The 17,411-nt window shown below is 42.5% G+C and overlaps 1 protein-coding gene across 1 annotated transcript in view; it reads right to left on the bottom strand.

The window, feature by feature from the left end:
• Window positions 1-4,257: 4,257 nt before the first annotated feature.
• LOC126990000 (myb-related transcription factor, partner of profilin-like) overlaps window positions 4,258-17,411 on the bottom strand; it is a 26,510-nt gene continuing 13,356 nt past the window's right edge. The window contains exons 3-5 of the mRNA XM_050848587.1: window positions 11,653-11,787; window positions 5,823-5,957; window positions 4,258-4,277 (exon numbers count right to left, since the gene is read on the bottom strand). Coding sequence (XP_050704544.1) covers window positions 4,258-4,277; window positions 5,823-5,957; window positions 11,653-11,787 — 290 coding nt within the window. The remainder of the gene's footprint in view (window positions 4,278-5,822; window positions 5,958-11,652; window positions 11,788-17,411) is intronic.

Below are 17,411 nucleotides of genomic sequence, written 5' to 3'. Positions count from 1 at the left end.
CTTTCCATAGGCTCGGCACATAGTTAGTATTTACCGACATCTTAAAGATGTCGGTTAGTGGTCACTGATTATATCACCTAGCTCCTTTAATACCCTCGGAAATATCCCGTCAGGACCTGGCGACTTGTTCTTCTTAAGCTTATCTATCTCATCCTGAACTACTTGCCTGGTAATGATTATATCCCTCAATTTATCGCCATCCCCGCCCTCGTACACCTGAACTCTTTCCGGTATAGTCGTTCGATCCTCCTGTGTGAATACTGAAAGGAAGTAGTCGTTCAACAATGTGCTCATATTTTCGTAATTTTCTACTAGCTCCCCTGTGTTTGATTTCAGCGGTCCAATTTTCTCCCGTGTTTTTGTTCTATACATCTGAAAGAAGCCCTTAGGATTACTTTTCGCCTCATTTGCTACTTTGATCTCATAGTTCTTTTTCGCTATCCTGGTGTTTTTCTTAACTAATCTAGATAGTTCGACGTACCGTCCCCTGAGATGTGTTTCCCCATTCTTTATTTTCTGATAAATTCCCTTCTTTAACCCAATCTCGTGTTTTAGTCCACGAGTCATCCACTTAGGATCATTGTTTTCTTTTCTAAGTGTTCGCTGTGGTATATGCTGTTCTTGCCCCTCTACTATTACTCTAACTAAATTATTGTAAGACATTTCTACCTGGTTCTCCTGGCTCTCCAATCCGCAGTTCTGGCCCTCATGAATCCCTAAATTATCCCAGTTTACCCCTTCAAGATATCTTCGAAGCCCCTCGTAGTTTGCTCTTCTAAAATCTGGCACTAACACTGGGTTTGGATCACGGGTTACCGCCCAGTCTAACCTAAAACGAACCGTTCTGTGATCACTATTTCCTAACTCTCCGCCCACCTCCAACTCACGTAGCAAGTTCCCATTATTGGTTAGGACTAAGTCTAATATGTTATCTCCTCTGGTAGGCTCAGTAACTACCTGCTTAAGGAAATTATCTTGTATAACTTCAAGAAAGTCCTCGGCTTCCAGGTCACCCACTAGATCTTCCCAGTCTATATTCCTATAATTAAAGTCACCCATTACGCAGACATTTCTACTCATACTCGCCCTGCCAATCTCCTGTAGTAATATACTCGTGTCCTGCCTGTTAAGGTTGGGTGGCCTGTATATAACTCCTAGAGTTAGTTTTCCTTTCCCTTTGTAAACGTCCACCCAAACTGATTCTGAATCCATGTTAGTTTTGACTGAGTTGTTAACTAAACATTTAAGTGAGTCTTTAACATATATCGAAACTCCACCTCCATTTCTGCACCTTCTGTCTTTGTGAAACATCTGATAACCCGTTATTTCAAATTCTGACCTAAAATTTCTATTAGCAAAGTCTATCCATGTCTCAGTGATCGCTATTATGTCAAAATTTTCTGAACAAGCTTCACCCCTTAGTAAGTCTATCTTGTTTCTGAGGCTCCTGCTGTTAGTATAGAAGATTCTTAGCCCGCCCTCTGTTACTCCTCTAGAATTACTTCTAAGCTGCCTGGTTATATTATGAGCTAGATGTCCCTCCCATCCTCCCATTGCTCCCATTACTCCTCCTCCTCGCCTATACTAAAAAATCCCTCAGGGTACCAAGTGCTCGCTCAAGGGAGTCTGAGAGAGCCTCAACACCCTTGAACGTCAAGTGTATCCCGTCACGGGCGTAGAGGGCGTCGTTGCCAAAGAAGAGGTCCCAATTGTCGACGAACAGCCACCCATTGCGCTCGCAGTGCTCAGCAAGTCTGCTGTTCACTGCTATCGCCCTGGACAGCCATCCATCGCCAACGCCCCTCCTTGGCAGGACGCCACACACTACTGGTGACCCACCAGCGTCACGTATCCTGCCTAACAATTCTCTAAAACGCCTGAGAAGGTCCTCGCTTGGCACACGAGAAACGTCGTTTCCGCCACAGCTGAGAAAGACAATGGGGTTCGATCCCTCGCTTGCCATACACGCCTCAATCCTGTCTGATATATGGCCCCCCCCTGCCCCTGGGAAACACACCCTCGTCCTGTTCTTATCCTTGGAGCAATAATACCGGTCACCATCACGAACCTGCCTCTCTCCAACAACACGAACCCGACGGTCGGAAGGGGGCCAGGAGGGTGGGTGAAGGGGAGGGAGAGCGGAAGGAGGGAGGTACCTGCTGTGAAGAACGAGGAGAAATTGTGGAAGAGGTGGAAGGTGGAAAGGGGGAGGAGGAGGAGGAAGAGGAAGAAGGAGAAAGGGAGGGTGAGGTGGTGGAGGGAGGAATGGACGAGGAGAGGGAGGAGGAAGAGGGGGAAAGGGAAGGTAAGGGACAGGTGTTGGAGGGAGGGACGAGCGAGGAGGCGGAGGACAAGGAGGAGAAAGAGGGAGAGGAGGAGGAGGAGGAGGAGGAGGAGAGTGGGCGGGAAGAGGGGAGAGGGGGGACGGAAGAGGAAGGCGAGGAATTTGAGGCGGAGGAGGAGGAGGGGGAGGAGGACGAGGAAGAAGAGGAAGGAGTAGGTGAAAGGGAGAGTGAGGTGGGGAGGGAGGGACGGACGAGGATATGGAGGAGGAAGAGGGTGAAGGGGAAGGTTACGGACAGGTGTGGGAGGGAGTGACGAGCGAAGAGGCGGAGTACAAGGAGGAGGAGGAGGAGGAGGAGGGTGGAGGAGGAGGGAGGGGACGGAGGAGAAAGGCGGGGAGGAGGAGGAGGAGGAGGCGGAGGAGGAAGAGGAGTAGACGGCGGGGGGGGACGCGGGGAGATCGGAGATGGTCGAGGAGGAGGAGGAGGAGGATGGGAGGGGCTGCTGTATGGGTTATGACAATACTAGAGGGGAGGAAGTCGAGGACGAGGAAGGGGAGGAGGACGAGGACGAAGAGGAAGAGGAAGGGGAGGAGGAGGAGGCGGGGGTTGTTGCTGCTGCACTAACCAGTAAGTGTACCTGGGCGGCGAGAGTCGTAACCCTATTCTCTAACTCTATGATCCTCTGATCATCCTTCTGAGTCTTAACGCAGAACCTACAAACGTCCTTGGAAAGAAAGTACTGCTTGGCCATGCGAAGGCCACACCCAGAACAACGCTTGAGGGACGTCATGGTGAAGATATGGGCGAGGCAAGACGGAAACAATTAGGCGCGTTAAGACGATAACAAAGTACGCAGCTGCGGTGAGGTCGTCAGGTCAAAAATGTGTATCTAGGAAAACAAACCAACAGCTGCGGTGAGGTCGTCAGGTCAAAAATGTGTATCTAGGAAAACAAATCACAGCTGCTGTGAGGTCGCAGTCAGGTCAATTCCCCGGGGAAAAGGGTGTGTCTCGGGTAAAAAGGCGCGGTTATTTCTACCCACCAAGACAAAACATAGGCCAATATTAATATACTGAGAAATGTAAGTTTGTATATTATAATTCTAACCTACGTGTACATAAAGACAGTTAAAAATACATTATACAAACTTGCATGTATATACATCTCAGCGAAAAGTGTGAGTCGCCACAAAGCCCAAGCACTTAAAACAGAAGCCCCGCCACCTCAGACGCCCGGTTTGTTCTTCTCTCTCGCTGGCGGCTCTCAGGGCGGTGGTGTCGTCATCAGCAACATTCCTCATGCTGTCTCCACCCTCAACAACCTCCTGGCTTGCTTTGCTCTGAGGGTGGTGGCGTTGCTGTCAGCAATGTTCCTCATGCTGTCTCCTCACCCAAAATAACCTGACCTCACCTAAACATTCTGACACTATACAGAACAGCAATTGCACCATACATTCTGCACACACACACACACACACACACACACACACACACACACACACACACACACACACACACAAAGAGAGAGAGAGAGAGAGAGAGAGAGAGAGAGAGAGAGAGAGAGAGAGAGAGACGTAGATATATATATATAGATAGATAGATAGATAGATAGATAGATTATAGATGACACCTGTACATTAGGGCAACACGCAGACTTAATTCACACCTCGCCTGAGTCTTCTGTCTCTTGTACCCACGGCTCGGCACCTTTGATACTTCTATGTATTTTTTTGTAATGTTTTTCATTTTTACATTTTTTGTCAGTCACTTTAAAATATACAAACTACTAATTCATACCACTGGGATTTTCGGATGATTGGACTTTTACTGTATTGGTGTTTTTCTGCATACGTATGTGTGCAAAATAATTGCTGCATTAACAAAAGGAAAGACTTTTTATTCAAAAGGAATATTAATACTTGAGAAATGGAAGGGCAGACACTTTGACTGATTGATTTAGAATGTTTTTATAGCTATAGTCCGTTCACTTCAGCTGTGAATCCACAATGGCTGGAAATATTGATAAAAGATGAAAGTGTAATAATCATTAAATGTTGTTCTCTGACTTCTACTCACCATAATTATTAACAATTGAGGATGGAAAGTTGTGTTAATAGTTGTGGAATCACTGCTTATTCCAATGTTTTCATCAAGCAAACTTATCTATATCAGATGAGCTAAGTAAAGGAATACTAATATTTCTCGATCATAGGATAGTGTTTTGGAGCCAAAATTGTCAGATACCCTCCCTGCCAACAGCCAGTCAGCAGTGTCTTAATATACTAAGGTAAGATCTAGGGATCCACCTTAACAGAGTGGACTATAGTATAATTCATGTTATGCCACAAAGGCAAAATAAAAAAGGTTAATTCTGTTTTGTTTCTAACTAATGAAACCTAGTTAATAAAAACCTACCTAATTGGACCTGTCACCTTATTTTGACAAGGTAACTGCAATTTTTTCCAAGGCTGCAGCTACCTTATCCATAGCACCACTCAGCCTCCTCACTTCAAGAAGGATGTCTTCTTGAACTTCCACCATTTTGGGCCCAACTGGTGGGTTAACCTTCCTCTGCCTGCTGGTGGAAGCGTGAGAAGGTGCCGCTCCTACATCAGGGGGAGATAGAGTTTCTGGGGCACAGTGTACAGGTGCCAGTTGAGGGGCCAGCCGGTGAATAGTAGTAGGGCGGGATGGTGAGGAGGGGGCTGTGATGGGCCTTGTCAAAGAATCCTCCGAAAGGAAGATTACACACTTCTGTGTCTGCAGAAGCTGTACGTAAAAAATCATGATGATAAGAGCCATTCAACATGGTATGATATCTTATTTTGTGCTTTGATTATGAGTAGCGAGGAATTTTAGGGAAACCTAGACTAATATGTCTGCTCAACTTAAGATATATATGTTCAGACCACACAGACTCTATGCAGAATGGTGGGCTCTCCTTAAACCCAATTGAAACTACGTAAAAGCTTTGCAATTTCTGCCTTAGCAAACATGAAGGTGAAAAGGTCAAGTTGATTTTCAAATCTTGTGTGTTGCACTGAACCACTGAAGGCGGAACTTTATTTCATAATTAAGTTTCTCTGGAAATCAAGAGTTGGTGGGCAAAACAATAAAATAATAATCTTTACCAAATAAAACAAATAAATGTGTTAAAAAATCAAGATATACAACAAAAGTTATGGGAAATCGAACCCATACCTTTAGAGCAACTGATGAGTGGGGTCACCTTCCCTTCATAAGGAGTCCACAGTGTGGGCTGGGGTGTTACGGCAAGTGTCGCAGAAGTGGCCCCTGGCATAGTGACGTTTTAGCTCATCACTGGTTCAGTTGGGTTGCTGCCCTGCTGACTACTGTTATGAAGGCCTGAGTTCGATTCCCAGCACTCAACGACAAACATTTCAAGGTTCTTCACTGCATTATTGAATTTTTTTATGGTGAAATGTATCATGTTGGTAGCACTTGTCACAAAGACTAATGTTACGTAGGTTACCAAATACAAAGATTAGCATGAAGTACATTTCATAACATAATTTACCTGCGGACACAGAAGGTGTTGGACGAGGATCTGATTCTAAACCAGATCCTGTGCCCGCTACAACTGCAGGGTCTAGCACCTGCGCCTGTGCCTCCTCAGCATCGGTGAGGGTGTCCGTTTGTACAGAGCCGCCACCTGTACAATACTGTAAAAAAATAGTACATGGCAGTGCAGTTATGCATAAACTTATTCTGAATCATTACCCGAATAACTGCCCCAACACTGTTATACCTGTCGTTGCCAAAATAGACAGCTATTTCCACCAAAGTGCCGCAGAAGTGGCCCCTGGCATAGTGACGGCACTAACTTATCTCTGCTAAAATATTAACTTATTACCTCTTCATTCATTATTCTAATACTTGAAAAACAATAATTAGTGATATAAACGGTTATCTGTGTTTGTTAACATATAAACCCTATAAGTTAGGTGTTTTTTAATAGAGAGATGAGGGACTGCAAAGACAGCGAAGAAAACCATCATGACCCATGATAGAATTAATGCCTAGAGAAGATAGTCTTTGCCTTACCACTTCAAAGGAAATAGTTATGTTAGTGACGGAAGAGTCAGGCAGTTGATGGGAGAGAGGGGGTATTTAATTCATGGGTAATATAAACAGAAAATGTTCTAGTGAATGTCTGCCATTCCTCACAGTCAGCGGTTACATAACCTTTGGCTGGTCTAAGAGGACCCACAGAATGAGCATTAAGTTTTTGCTTCTAATATAAATGATTAAAGGTTTGGGGAACTTTTTATCTTATTGATGAGGGATCTATCAAGGGCCAACTGAGAATACAAAAAGTTGGTTCAGTAGTCAGATACAATAAAAGTGTAACCTCCCGGCTGGAAATGTCAGCTTGCACGCCCGCCACCCGACCACTCCACCAATAGCTGTCGCGGCCTGGTCATGACCTGACCTGAGTGGATGATGGCTGACAATGCCTCACCCACTCTCTCTCTCTCTCTCTCTCTCTCTCTCTTTGCGGAAAACTCTGTGCATATGGAGTTTGGAAGGGGGAAGGACGACAAAAAACATGGTGATTTGCGAGGCAGCATAAAATCCCGCATGAAATAAATGAAAACAAGGAATTATAGGATGACCTTAGCCTGAAAATTACCGACCCCTCACCCCGGGCAAACTAGGCTACTGCTTAAATGTCCCTTTCAAGGTATATATAAGTAATTAAAGGCGCTGATAACGATATATAAGTGTAGTCTGAGGTGTAATTCACGATATTGGCAATTACGATTTTTAAGAGGAACGGAAGTATAGATTGAGGAAAACATGCTGTGAGTCGTTAGGCGATCGAAATACCTCTCTCCTATGGTTCGTAATGATGATTAAATGCGGTAAGAATGAATATAAGTGTAATTTGAGGTATATATAGGCTTATTTGAGTGTATTGGGGAGGCGGAGGCGCGGCTCACATACAAGGAGAGGAAAAAATATCAATTCTTCACAGAGTCATAAGAAACAATTAGTAGGCTACCCGTGTATTCTTTTTTTCCCTATAGCAGAGGAGGCAGCCAAGAGCGAATGCCAAATAAGATAAAAAGCCTCCTGCAAAACTATAATAGATACTGTCTCTGTAAGGATCGAGATAAAAATCGTAATGGCTTATTCTTAAACGATTGGGGAGCTGTCTTGGTAGAGCGAGCAGCAACTAATATAATAAACAAAACTATAATTGCCTACTGTTCGTAAAACGACCTAGAAGGAATAGAATTGGTTTATTTATTCTGAAACGACTGGATCAGTGTATTGATGCAAACTAGGGAAAGGCTACTTCAGAGTTTAGCATCAGTAACAGTGATGAAATAATGAAGATGCTGGCTAACTCTTGCATGAGGGAGTTGGACAGCCGCTCATTGTTTTGTTTTTTTTGTTTGTTTTTTTTACAACAAAGGAGACAGCTCAAGGGCACAAAAAAAGGAAACTATAATAAAAAAAAAGCCCGCTACTCGCTGCTCCTACAAAAAAAAAAAATCAAAAGGTGGCCGAAAGAGAGGTCGATTTCGGGGTTATTAACGGTAATGGTTCAAGTAGGAAAAGAGACGCAGGTGTGTGACTCAGGAATGGAGGGAGGGATACTAGTTCAATTTGAGGTCATTACTGGCATAGACAAAAAAAATAATGACGTTTTAAATTAGCTCCACCCTGACCTGGCCCTCACAACCTCCTCGTCATGGACACCGCGGCCCTTTGCTTAATCAATAACAAGTAATTACATTTTATGTATTGGTTACTAACGGTAATGGTTCAAACAGGAAAAGAGACGCAGATGTGTGACTCAGGATGGAGGGAGGGATAGCAGTTCATGTTGAGGTCATTACTGGCATAGACAAAGAAATAATGACGTTTAAAATTAGCTCCAACCTGACCTGGCCCTCATAATCTCGATCCTTGTCTTGAACACGGCTATTTACTTAATCATTAACAAGTGTGTTGGTTATTACGGTAATTGTTTAAGTAGGAAAAGAGACGCAGGTGTGTGACTCAGGGTGGAGGCAGGGATAGCAGTTCATTTTGAGGTCATTACTGGCATAGACAAAGATGTAATGACGTTTTAAATTAGCTCCACCCGACCCACATGATCTACCTGTCATGTCCGTCTAAACACCGCTAGGAAGGGTTGATTAATTGATGGTTTATTGTTGCAAAGTTATACAACAAAGGAGGCAATTATATCTGTTTAGTTTCATGGTGCTGCCCACGGATATATCAGTAGTCGCTGGGAAGGGTTGATGATTGATGGTTTATTGTTGCAAAGTTATACAACAAAGGAGGCAATTATATATGTTTAGTTTCATGGTGCTACCCACGGATATATCAGTAGTCGCTAGGAAGGGTTGATGATTGATGGTTTATTGTTGCAAAGTTATACAACAAAGGAGGCAATTATATATGTTTAGTTTCGTGGTGCTACCTACGGATATATCAGTAGTCGCTAGGAAGGGTTGATGATTGATGGTTTATTGTTGCAAAGTTATACAACAAAGGAGGCAATTATATATGTTTAGTTTCGTGGTGCTACCCACGGATATATCAGTAGTCGCTAGGAAGGGTTGATGATTGATGGTTTATTGTTGCAAAGTTATACAACAAAGGAGGCAATTATATCTGTTTAGTTTCATGGTGCTACCCACGGATATATCAGTAGTCGCTAGGAAGGGTTGATGATTGATGGTTTATTGTTGCAAAGTTATACAACAAAGGAGGCAATTATATCTGTTTAGTTTCATGGTGCTACCCACGGATATATCAGTAGTCGCTGGGAAGGGTTGATGATTGAGTGTTTTAACCGTGGCAGGGTTTCTGTTTTGGGTGCTCAGGGTTTGTGGTGACTCCTCACTCATTTCACTGAAACTGTATATACATGTAAGTTTGTATATTATAATTCTAACCTACGTGTACATAAAGACAGTTAAAAATACATTATACAAACTTGCATGTATATACATCTCAGCGAAAAGTGTGAGTCGCCACAAAGCCCAAGCACTTAAAACAGAAGCCCCGCCACCTCAGACGCCCGGTTTGTTCTTCTCTCTCGCTGGCGGCTCTCAGGGCGGTGGTGTCGTCATCAGCAACATTCCTCATGCTGTCTCCACCCTCAACAACCTCCTGGCTTGCTTTGCTCTGAGGGTGGTGGCGTTGCTGTCAGCAATGTTCCTCATGCTGTCTCCTCACCCAAAATAACCTGACCTCACCTAAACATTCTGACACTATACAGAACAGCAATTGCACCATACATTCTGCACACACACACACACACACACACACACACACACACACACACACACACACACACACACACACACACAGAGAGAGAGAGAGAGAGAGAGAGAGAGAGAGAGAGAGAGAGAGAGAGAGAGAGAGAGAGAGAGAGAGAGAGAGAGATACGTAGATATATAGACAGATAGATTATAGATGACACCTGTACATTAGGGCAACACGCAGACTTAATTCACACCTCGCCTGAGTCTTCCGTCTCTTGTGCCCACGGCTTGGCACCTTTGGCACTTCTATGTATTTTTTTGTATTGTTTTTCATTTTTACATTTTTTGTCAGTCACTTTAAAATATACAAACTACAAATTCATACCACTGGGATTTTCGGATGATTGGACTTTTACTGTATTGGTGTTTTTCTGTGTGCAAAATAATTGCTGCATTAGCAAAAGGAAAGACTTTTTATTCGAAAGGAATATTAATACTTGAGAAATGGAAGGGCAGACACTTTGACTGATTGATTTAGAATGTTTTTATAGCTATAGTCCGTTCACTTCAGCTGTGAATCCACAATGGCTGGAAATATTGATAAAAGATGAAAGTGTAATAATCATTAAATGTTGTTCTCTGACTTCTACTCACCATAATTATTAACAATTGAGGATGGAAAGGTGTGTTAATAGTTGTGGAATCACTGCTTATTCCAATGTTTTCATCAAGCAAACTTATCTATATCAGATGAGCTAAGTAAAGGAATACTAATATTTCTCGATCATAGGATAGTGTTTTGGAGCCAAAATTGTCAGATACCCTCCCTGCCAACAGCCAGTCAGCAGTGTCTTAATATACTAAGGTAAGATCTAGGGATCCACCTTAACAGAGTGGACTATAGTATAATTCATGTTATGCCACAAAGGCAAAATAAAAAAAAGGTTAATTCTGTTTTGTTTCTAACTAATGAAACCTAGTTAATAAAAACCTACCTAATTGGACCTGTCACCTTATTTTGACAAGGTAACTGCAATTTTTTCCAAGGCTGCAGCTACCTTATCCATAGCACCACTCAGCCTCCTCACTTCAAGAAGGATGTCTTCTTGAACTTCCACCATTTTGGGCCCAACTGGTGGGTTAACCTTCCTCTGCCTGCTGGTGGAAGCGTGAGAAGGTGCTGCCTACATCAGGGGAGATAGAGTTTCTGGGGCACAGTGTACAGGTGCCAGTTGAGGGGCCAGCCGGTGAATAGTAGTAGGGCGGGATGGTGAGGAGGGGGCTGTGATGGGCCTTGTCAAAGAATCCTCCGAAAGGAAGATTACACACTTCTGTGTCTGCAGAAGCTGTACGTAAAAAATCATGATGATAAGAGCCATTCAACATGGTATGATATCTTATTTTGTGCTTTGATTATGAGTAGCGAGGAATTTTAGGGAAACCTAGACTAATATGTCTGCTCAACTTAAGATATATATGTTCAGACCACACAGACTCTATGCAGAATGGTGGGCTCTCCTTAAACCCAATTGAAACTACGTAAAAGCTTTGCAATTTCTGCCTTAGCAAACATGAAGGTGAAAAGGTCAAGTTGATTTTCAAATCTTGTGTGTTGCACTGAACCACTGAAGGCGGAACTTTATTTCATAATTAAGTTTCTCTGGAAATCAAGAGTTGGTGGGCAAAACAATAAAATAATAATCTTTACCAAATAAAACAAATAAATGTGTTAAAAAATCAAGATATACAACAAAAGTTATGGGAAATCGAACCCATACCTTTAGAGCAACTGATGAGTGGGGTCACCTTCCCTTCATAAGGAGTCCACAGTGTGGGCTGGGGTGTTACGGCAAGTGTCGCAGAAGTGGCCCCTGGCATAGTGACTTTTTAGCTCATCACTGGTTCAGTTGGGTTGCTGCCCTGCTGACTACTGTTATGAAGGCCTGAGTTCGATTCCCAGCACTCAACGACAAACATTTCAAGGTTCTTCACTGCATTATTGAATTTTTTTATGGTGAAATGTATCATGTTGGTAGCACTTGTCACAAAGACTAATGTTACGTAGGTTACCAAATACAAAGATTAGCATGAAGTACATTTCATAACATAATTTACCTGCGGACACAGAAGGTGTTGGACGAGGATCTGATTCTAAACCAGATCCTGTGCCCGCTACAACTGCAGGGTCTAGCACCTGCGCCTTGGCCTCCTCAGCATCGGTGAGGGTGTCCGTTTGTACAGAGCCGCCACCTGTACAATACTGTAAAAAAATAGTACATGGCAGTGCAGTTATGCATAAACTTATTCTGAATCATTACCCGAATAACTGCCCCAACACTGTTATACCTGTCGTTGCCAAAATAGACAGCTATTTCCACCAAAGTGCCGCAGAAGTGGCCCCTGGCATAGTGACGGCACTAACTTATCTCTGCTAAAATATTAACTTATTACCTCTTCATTCATTATTCTAATACTTGAAAAACAATAATTAGTGATATAAACGGTTATCTGTGTTTGTTAACATATAAACCCTGTAAGTTAGGTGTTTTTAATAGAGGGATGAGGGACTGCAAAGACAGCGATGAAAACCATCATGACCCATGATAGAATTACTGTCTAGAGAACATAGTCTTTGCCTTACCACTTCAAAGGAAATAGTTATGTTAGTGATGGAAGAGTCAGGCAGTTGATGGGAGAGAGGGGTATTTAATTCATGGGTAATATAAACAGAAAATGTTCTAGTGAATGTCTGCCATTCCTCACAGTCAGCGGTTGCATAACCTTTAGCTAGTCTAAGAGGACCCACAGAATGAGCATTAAGTTTTGGCTTCTAATATAAATGACTAAAGGATTTTGGGGAACTTTTTATCTTATTGATGAGGGATCTATCAAGGACCAACTGAGAATACAAAAAGTAGGTTCAGTAGTCAGATACAATAAAAGTGTAACCTCCCGGCTGGAAATGTCAGCTTCGTACACGCCCGCCACCCGACCACTCCACCAATAGCTGTCGCGGCCTGGTCATGACCTGACCTGAGTGGATGATGGCTGACAATGCCTCACCCACTCTCTCTCTCTCTCTCTCTTTGCGGAAAACTCTGTGCATATGGAGTTTCGAAGGGGGAAGGACAACAAAAAACATGGTGATTTGCGAGGCAGCATAAAATCCCGCATGAAATAAATGAAAACAAGGAATTATAGGATGACCTTAGCCTGAAAATTACCGACCCCTCACCCCGGGCAAACTAGGCTACTGCTTAAATGTCCCTTTCAAGGTATATATAAGTAATTAAAGGCGCTGATAACGATATATAAGTGTAGTCTGAGGTGTATTTCACGATATTGGCAATTACGATTTTTAAGAGGAACGGAAGAATAGATTGAGGAAAACATGCTGTGAGTCGTTAGGCGATCGAAATACCTCTCTCCTATGGTTCGTAATGATGATTAAATGCGGTAAGAATGAATATAAGTGTAATTTGAGGTATATATAGGCTTATTTGAGTGTATTGGGGAGGCGGAGGCGCGGCTCACATACAAGGAGAGGAAAAAATATCAATTCTTCACAGAGTCATAAGAAACAATTAGTAGGCTACCCGTGTATTCTTTTTTTCCCTATAGCAGAGGAGGCAGCCAAGAGCGAATGCCAAATAAGATAAAAAGCCTCCTGCAAAACTATAATAGATACTGTCTCTGTAAGGATCGAGATAAAAATCGTAATGGCTTATTCTTAAACGATTGGGGAGCTGTCTTGGTAGAGCGAGCAGCAACTAATATAATAAACAAAACTATAATTGCCTACTGTTCGTAAAACGACCTAGAAGGAATAGAAATGGCTTATTTATTCTGAAAAGACTGGAGCAGTGTATTGATACAAACTAGGGAAAGGCTACTTCAGAGTTTAGCATCAGTAACAGTGATGGAATAATGAAGATCCTGGCTAACTCTTGCATGAGGGAGTTGGACAGCCGCTCATTGTTTTTTTTTTTACAACAAAGGAGACAGCTCAAGGGCACAAAAAAAGGAAACAATAAAAAAAAAAGCCCGCTACTCGCTGCTTCTACAAAAAAAAAAAATCAAAAGAGGTGGCCGAAAGAGAGGTCAATTTCGGGGTTATTAACGGTAATGGTTCAAGTAGGAAAAGAGACGCAGGTGTGTGACTCAGGATGGAGGGAGGGATAGCAGTTCATTTTGAGGTCATTACTGGCATAGACAAAGATGTAATGACGTTTTAGATTAGCTCCACCCTGACCTGGCCCTCACAATCTCCCCGTCACGAACACCGCGGCCCTTCGCTTAATCATTAACAAGTAATTACCTCTTATGTATTGGTTATCAACGGTAATGGTTCAAATAGGAAGAGAGACGCAGATGTGTGACTCAGGATGGAGGGAGGGATAGCAGTTCATGTTGAGGTCATTACTGGCATAGACAAAGAAATAATGACGTTTAAAATTAGCTCCAACCTGACCTGGCCCTCATAATCTCGATCCTTGTCTTGAACACGGCTATTTACTTAATCATTAACAAGTGTGTTGGTTATTAACGGTAATTGTTTAAGTAGGAAAAGAGACGCAGGTGTGTGACTCAGGGTGGAGGCAGGGATAGCAGTTCATTTTGAGGTCATTACTGGCATAGACAAAGATGTAATGACGTTTTAAATTAGCTCCACCCGACCCACATGATCTACCTGTCATGTCCGTCTAAACACCGCTAGGAAGGGTTGATTAATTGATGGTTTATTGTTGCAAAGTTATACAACAAAGGAGGCAATTATATCTGTTTAGTTTCATGGTGCTGCCCACGGATATATCAGTAGTCGCTGGGAAGGGTTGATGATTGATGGTTTATTGTTGCAAAGTTATACAACAAAGGAGGCAATTATATATGTTTAGTTTCGTGGTGCTACCTACGGATATATCAGTAGTCGCTAGGAAGGGTTGATGATTGATGGTTTATTGTTGCAAAGTTATACAACAAAGGAGGCAATTATATCTGTTTAGTTTCATGGTGCTACCCACGGATATATCAGTAGTCGCTGGGAAGGGTTGATGATTGATGGTTTATTGTTGCAAAGTTATACAACAAAGGAGGCAATTATATCTGTTTAGTTTCATGGTGCTACCCACGGATATATCAGTAGTCGCTGGGAAGGGTTGATGATTGATGGTTTATTGTTGCAAAGTTATACAACAAAGGAGGCAATTATATCTGTTTAGTTTCATGGTGCTACCCACGGATATATCAGTAGTCGCTAGGAAGGGTTGATGATTGATGGTTTATTGTTGCAAAGTTATACAACAAAGGAGGCAATTATATCTGTTTAGTTTCATGGTGCTACCCACGGATATATCAGTAGTCGCTGGGAAGGGTTGATGATTGAGTGTTTTAACCGTGGCAGGGTTTCTGTTTTGGGTGCTCAGGGTTTGTGGTGACTCCTCACTCATTTCACTGAAACTGTATATACATGTAAGTTTGTATATTATAATTCTAACCTACGTGTACATAAAGACAGTTAAAAATACATTATACAAACTTGCATGTATATACATCTCAGCGAAAAGTGTGAGTCGCCACAAAGCCCAAGCACTTAAAACAGAAGCCCCGCCACCTCAGACGCCCGGTTTGTTCTTCTCTCTCGCTGGCGGCTCTCAGGGCGGTGGTGTCGTCATCAGCAACATTCCTCATGCTGTCTCCACCCTCAACAACCTCCTGGCTTGCTTTGCTCTGAGGGTGGTGGCGTTGCTGTCAGCAATGTTCCTCATGCTGTCTCCTCACCCAAAATAACCTGACCTCACCTAAACATTCTGACACTATACAGAACAGCAATTGCACCATACATTCTGCACACACACACACACACACACACACACACACACACACACACACACACACACACACACACACACACACACACAGAGAGAGAGAGAGAGAGAGAGAGAGAGAGAGAGAGAGAGAGAGAGAGAGAGAGAGAGAGAGATACGTAGATATATAGACAGATAGATTATAGATGACACCTGTACATTAGGGCAACACGCAGACTTAATTCACACCTCGCCTGAGTCTTCCGTCTCTTGTGCCCACGGCTTGGCACCTTTGGCACTTCTATGTATTTTTTTGTATTGTTTTTCATTTTTACATTTTTTGTCAGTCACTTTAAAATATACAAACTACAAATTCATACCACTGGGATTTTCGGATGATTGGACTTTTACTGTATTGGTGTTTTTCTGTGTGCAAAATAATTGCTGCATTAGCAAAAGGAAAGACTTTTTATTCGAAAGGAATATTAATACTTGAGAAATGGAAGGGCAGACACTTTGACTGATTGATTTAGAATGTTTTTATAGCTATAGTCCGTTCACTTCAGCTGTGAATCCACAATGGCTGGAAATATTGATAAAAGATGAAAGTGTAATAATCATTAAATGTTGTTCTCTGACTTCTACTCACCATAATTATTAACAATTGAGGATGGAAAGGTGTGTTAATAGTTGTGGAATCACTGCTTATTCCAATGTTTTCATCAAGCAAACTTATCTATATCAGATGAGCTAAGTAAAGGAATACTAATATTTCTCGATCATAGGATAGTGTTTTGGAGCCAAAATTGTCAGATACCCTCCCTGCCAACAGCCAGTCAGCAGTGTCTTAATATACTAAGGTAAGATCTAGGGATCCACCTTAACAGAGTGGACTATAGTATAATTCATGTTATGCCACAAAGGCAAAATAAAAAAAAAGGTTAATTCTGTTTTGTTTCTAACTAATGAAACCTAGTTAATAAAAACCTACCTAATTGGACCTGTCACCTTATTTTGACAAGGTAACTGCAATTTTTTCCAAGGCTGCAGCTACCTTATCCATAGCACCACTCAGCCTCCTCACTTCAAGAAGGATGTCTTCTTGAACTTCCACCATTTTGGGCCCAACTGGTGGGTTAACCTTCCTCTGCCTGCTGGTGGAAGCGTGAGAAGGTGCCGCTCCTACATCAGGGGGAGATAGAGTTTCTGGGGCACAGTGTACAGGTGCCAGTTGAGGGGCCAGCCGGTGAATAGTAGTAGGGCGGGATGGTGAGGAGGGGGCTGTGATGGGCCTTGTCAAAGAATCCTCCGAAAGGAAGATTACACACTTCTGTGTCTGCAGAAGCTGTACGTAAAAAATCATGATGATAAGAGCCATTCAACATGGTATGATATCTTATTTTGTGCTTTGATTATGAGTAGCGAGGAATTTTAGGGAAACCTAAACTAATATGTCTGCTCAACTTAAGATATATATGTTCAGACCACACAGACTCTATGCAGAATGGTGGGCTCTCCTTAAACCCAATTGAAACTACGTAAAAGCTTTGCAATTTCTGCCTTAGCAAACATGAAGGTGAAAAGGTCAAGTTGATTTTCAAATCTTGTGTGTTGCACTGAACCACTGAAGGTGGAACTTTATTTCATAATTAAGTTTCTCTGGAAATCAAGAGTTGGTGGGCAAAACAATAAAATAATAATCTATACCAAATAAAACAAATAAATGTGTTAAAAAATCAAGATAAACAACAATGAGTTATGGGAAATCGAACCCATACCTTTAGAGCAACTGATGAGTGGGGTCACCTTCCCTTCATAAGGAGTCCACAGTGTGGGCTGGGGTGTTACGGCAAGTGCCGCAGAAGTGGCCCCTGGCATAGTGACTTTTTAGCTCATCACTGGTTCAGTTGGGTTGCTGCCCTGCTGACTACTGTTATGAAGGCCTGAGTTCGATTCCCAGCACTCAACGACAAACATTTCAAGGTTCTTCACTGCATTATTGAATTTTTTTATGGTGAAATGTATCATGTTGGTAGCACTTGTCACAAAGACTAATGTTACGTAGGTTAC

The sequence above is a fragment of the Eriocheir sinensis genome, unplaced genomic scaffold (genome assembly GCF_024679095.1).
Source record: "Eriocheir sinensis breed Jianghai 21 unplaced genomic scaffold, ASM2467909v1 Scaffold1404, whole genome shotgun sequence".
In the NCBI taxonomy this organism is placed as follows: Eukaryota; Metazoa; Arthropoda; class Malacostraca; order Decapoda; family Varunidae; genus Eriocheir; species Eriocheir sinensis.
This window is presented reverse-complemented; position numbering and strand designations above follow the sequence as displayed.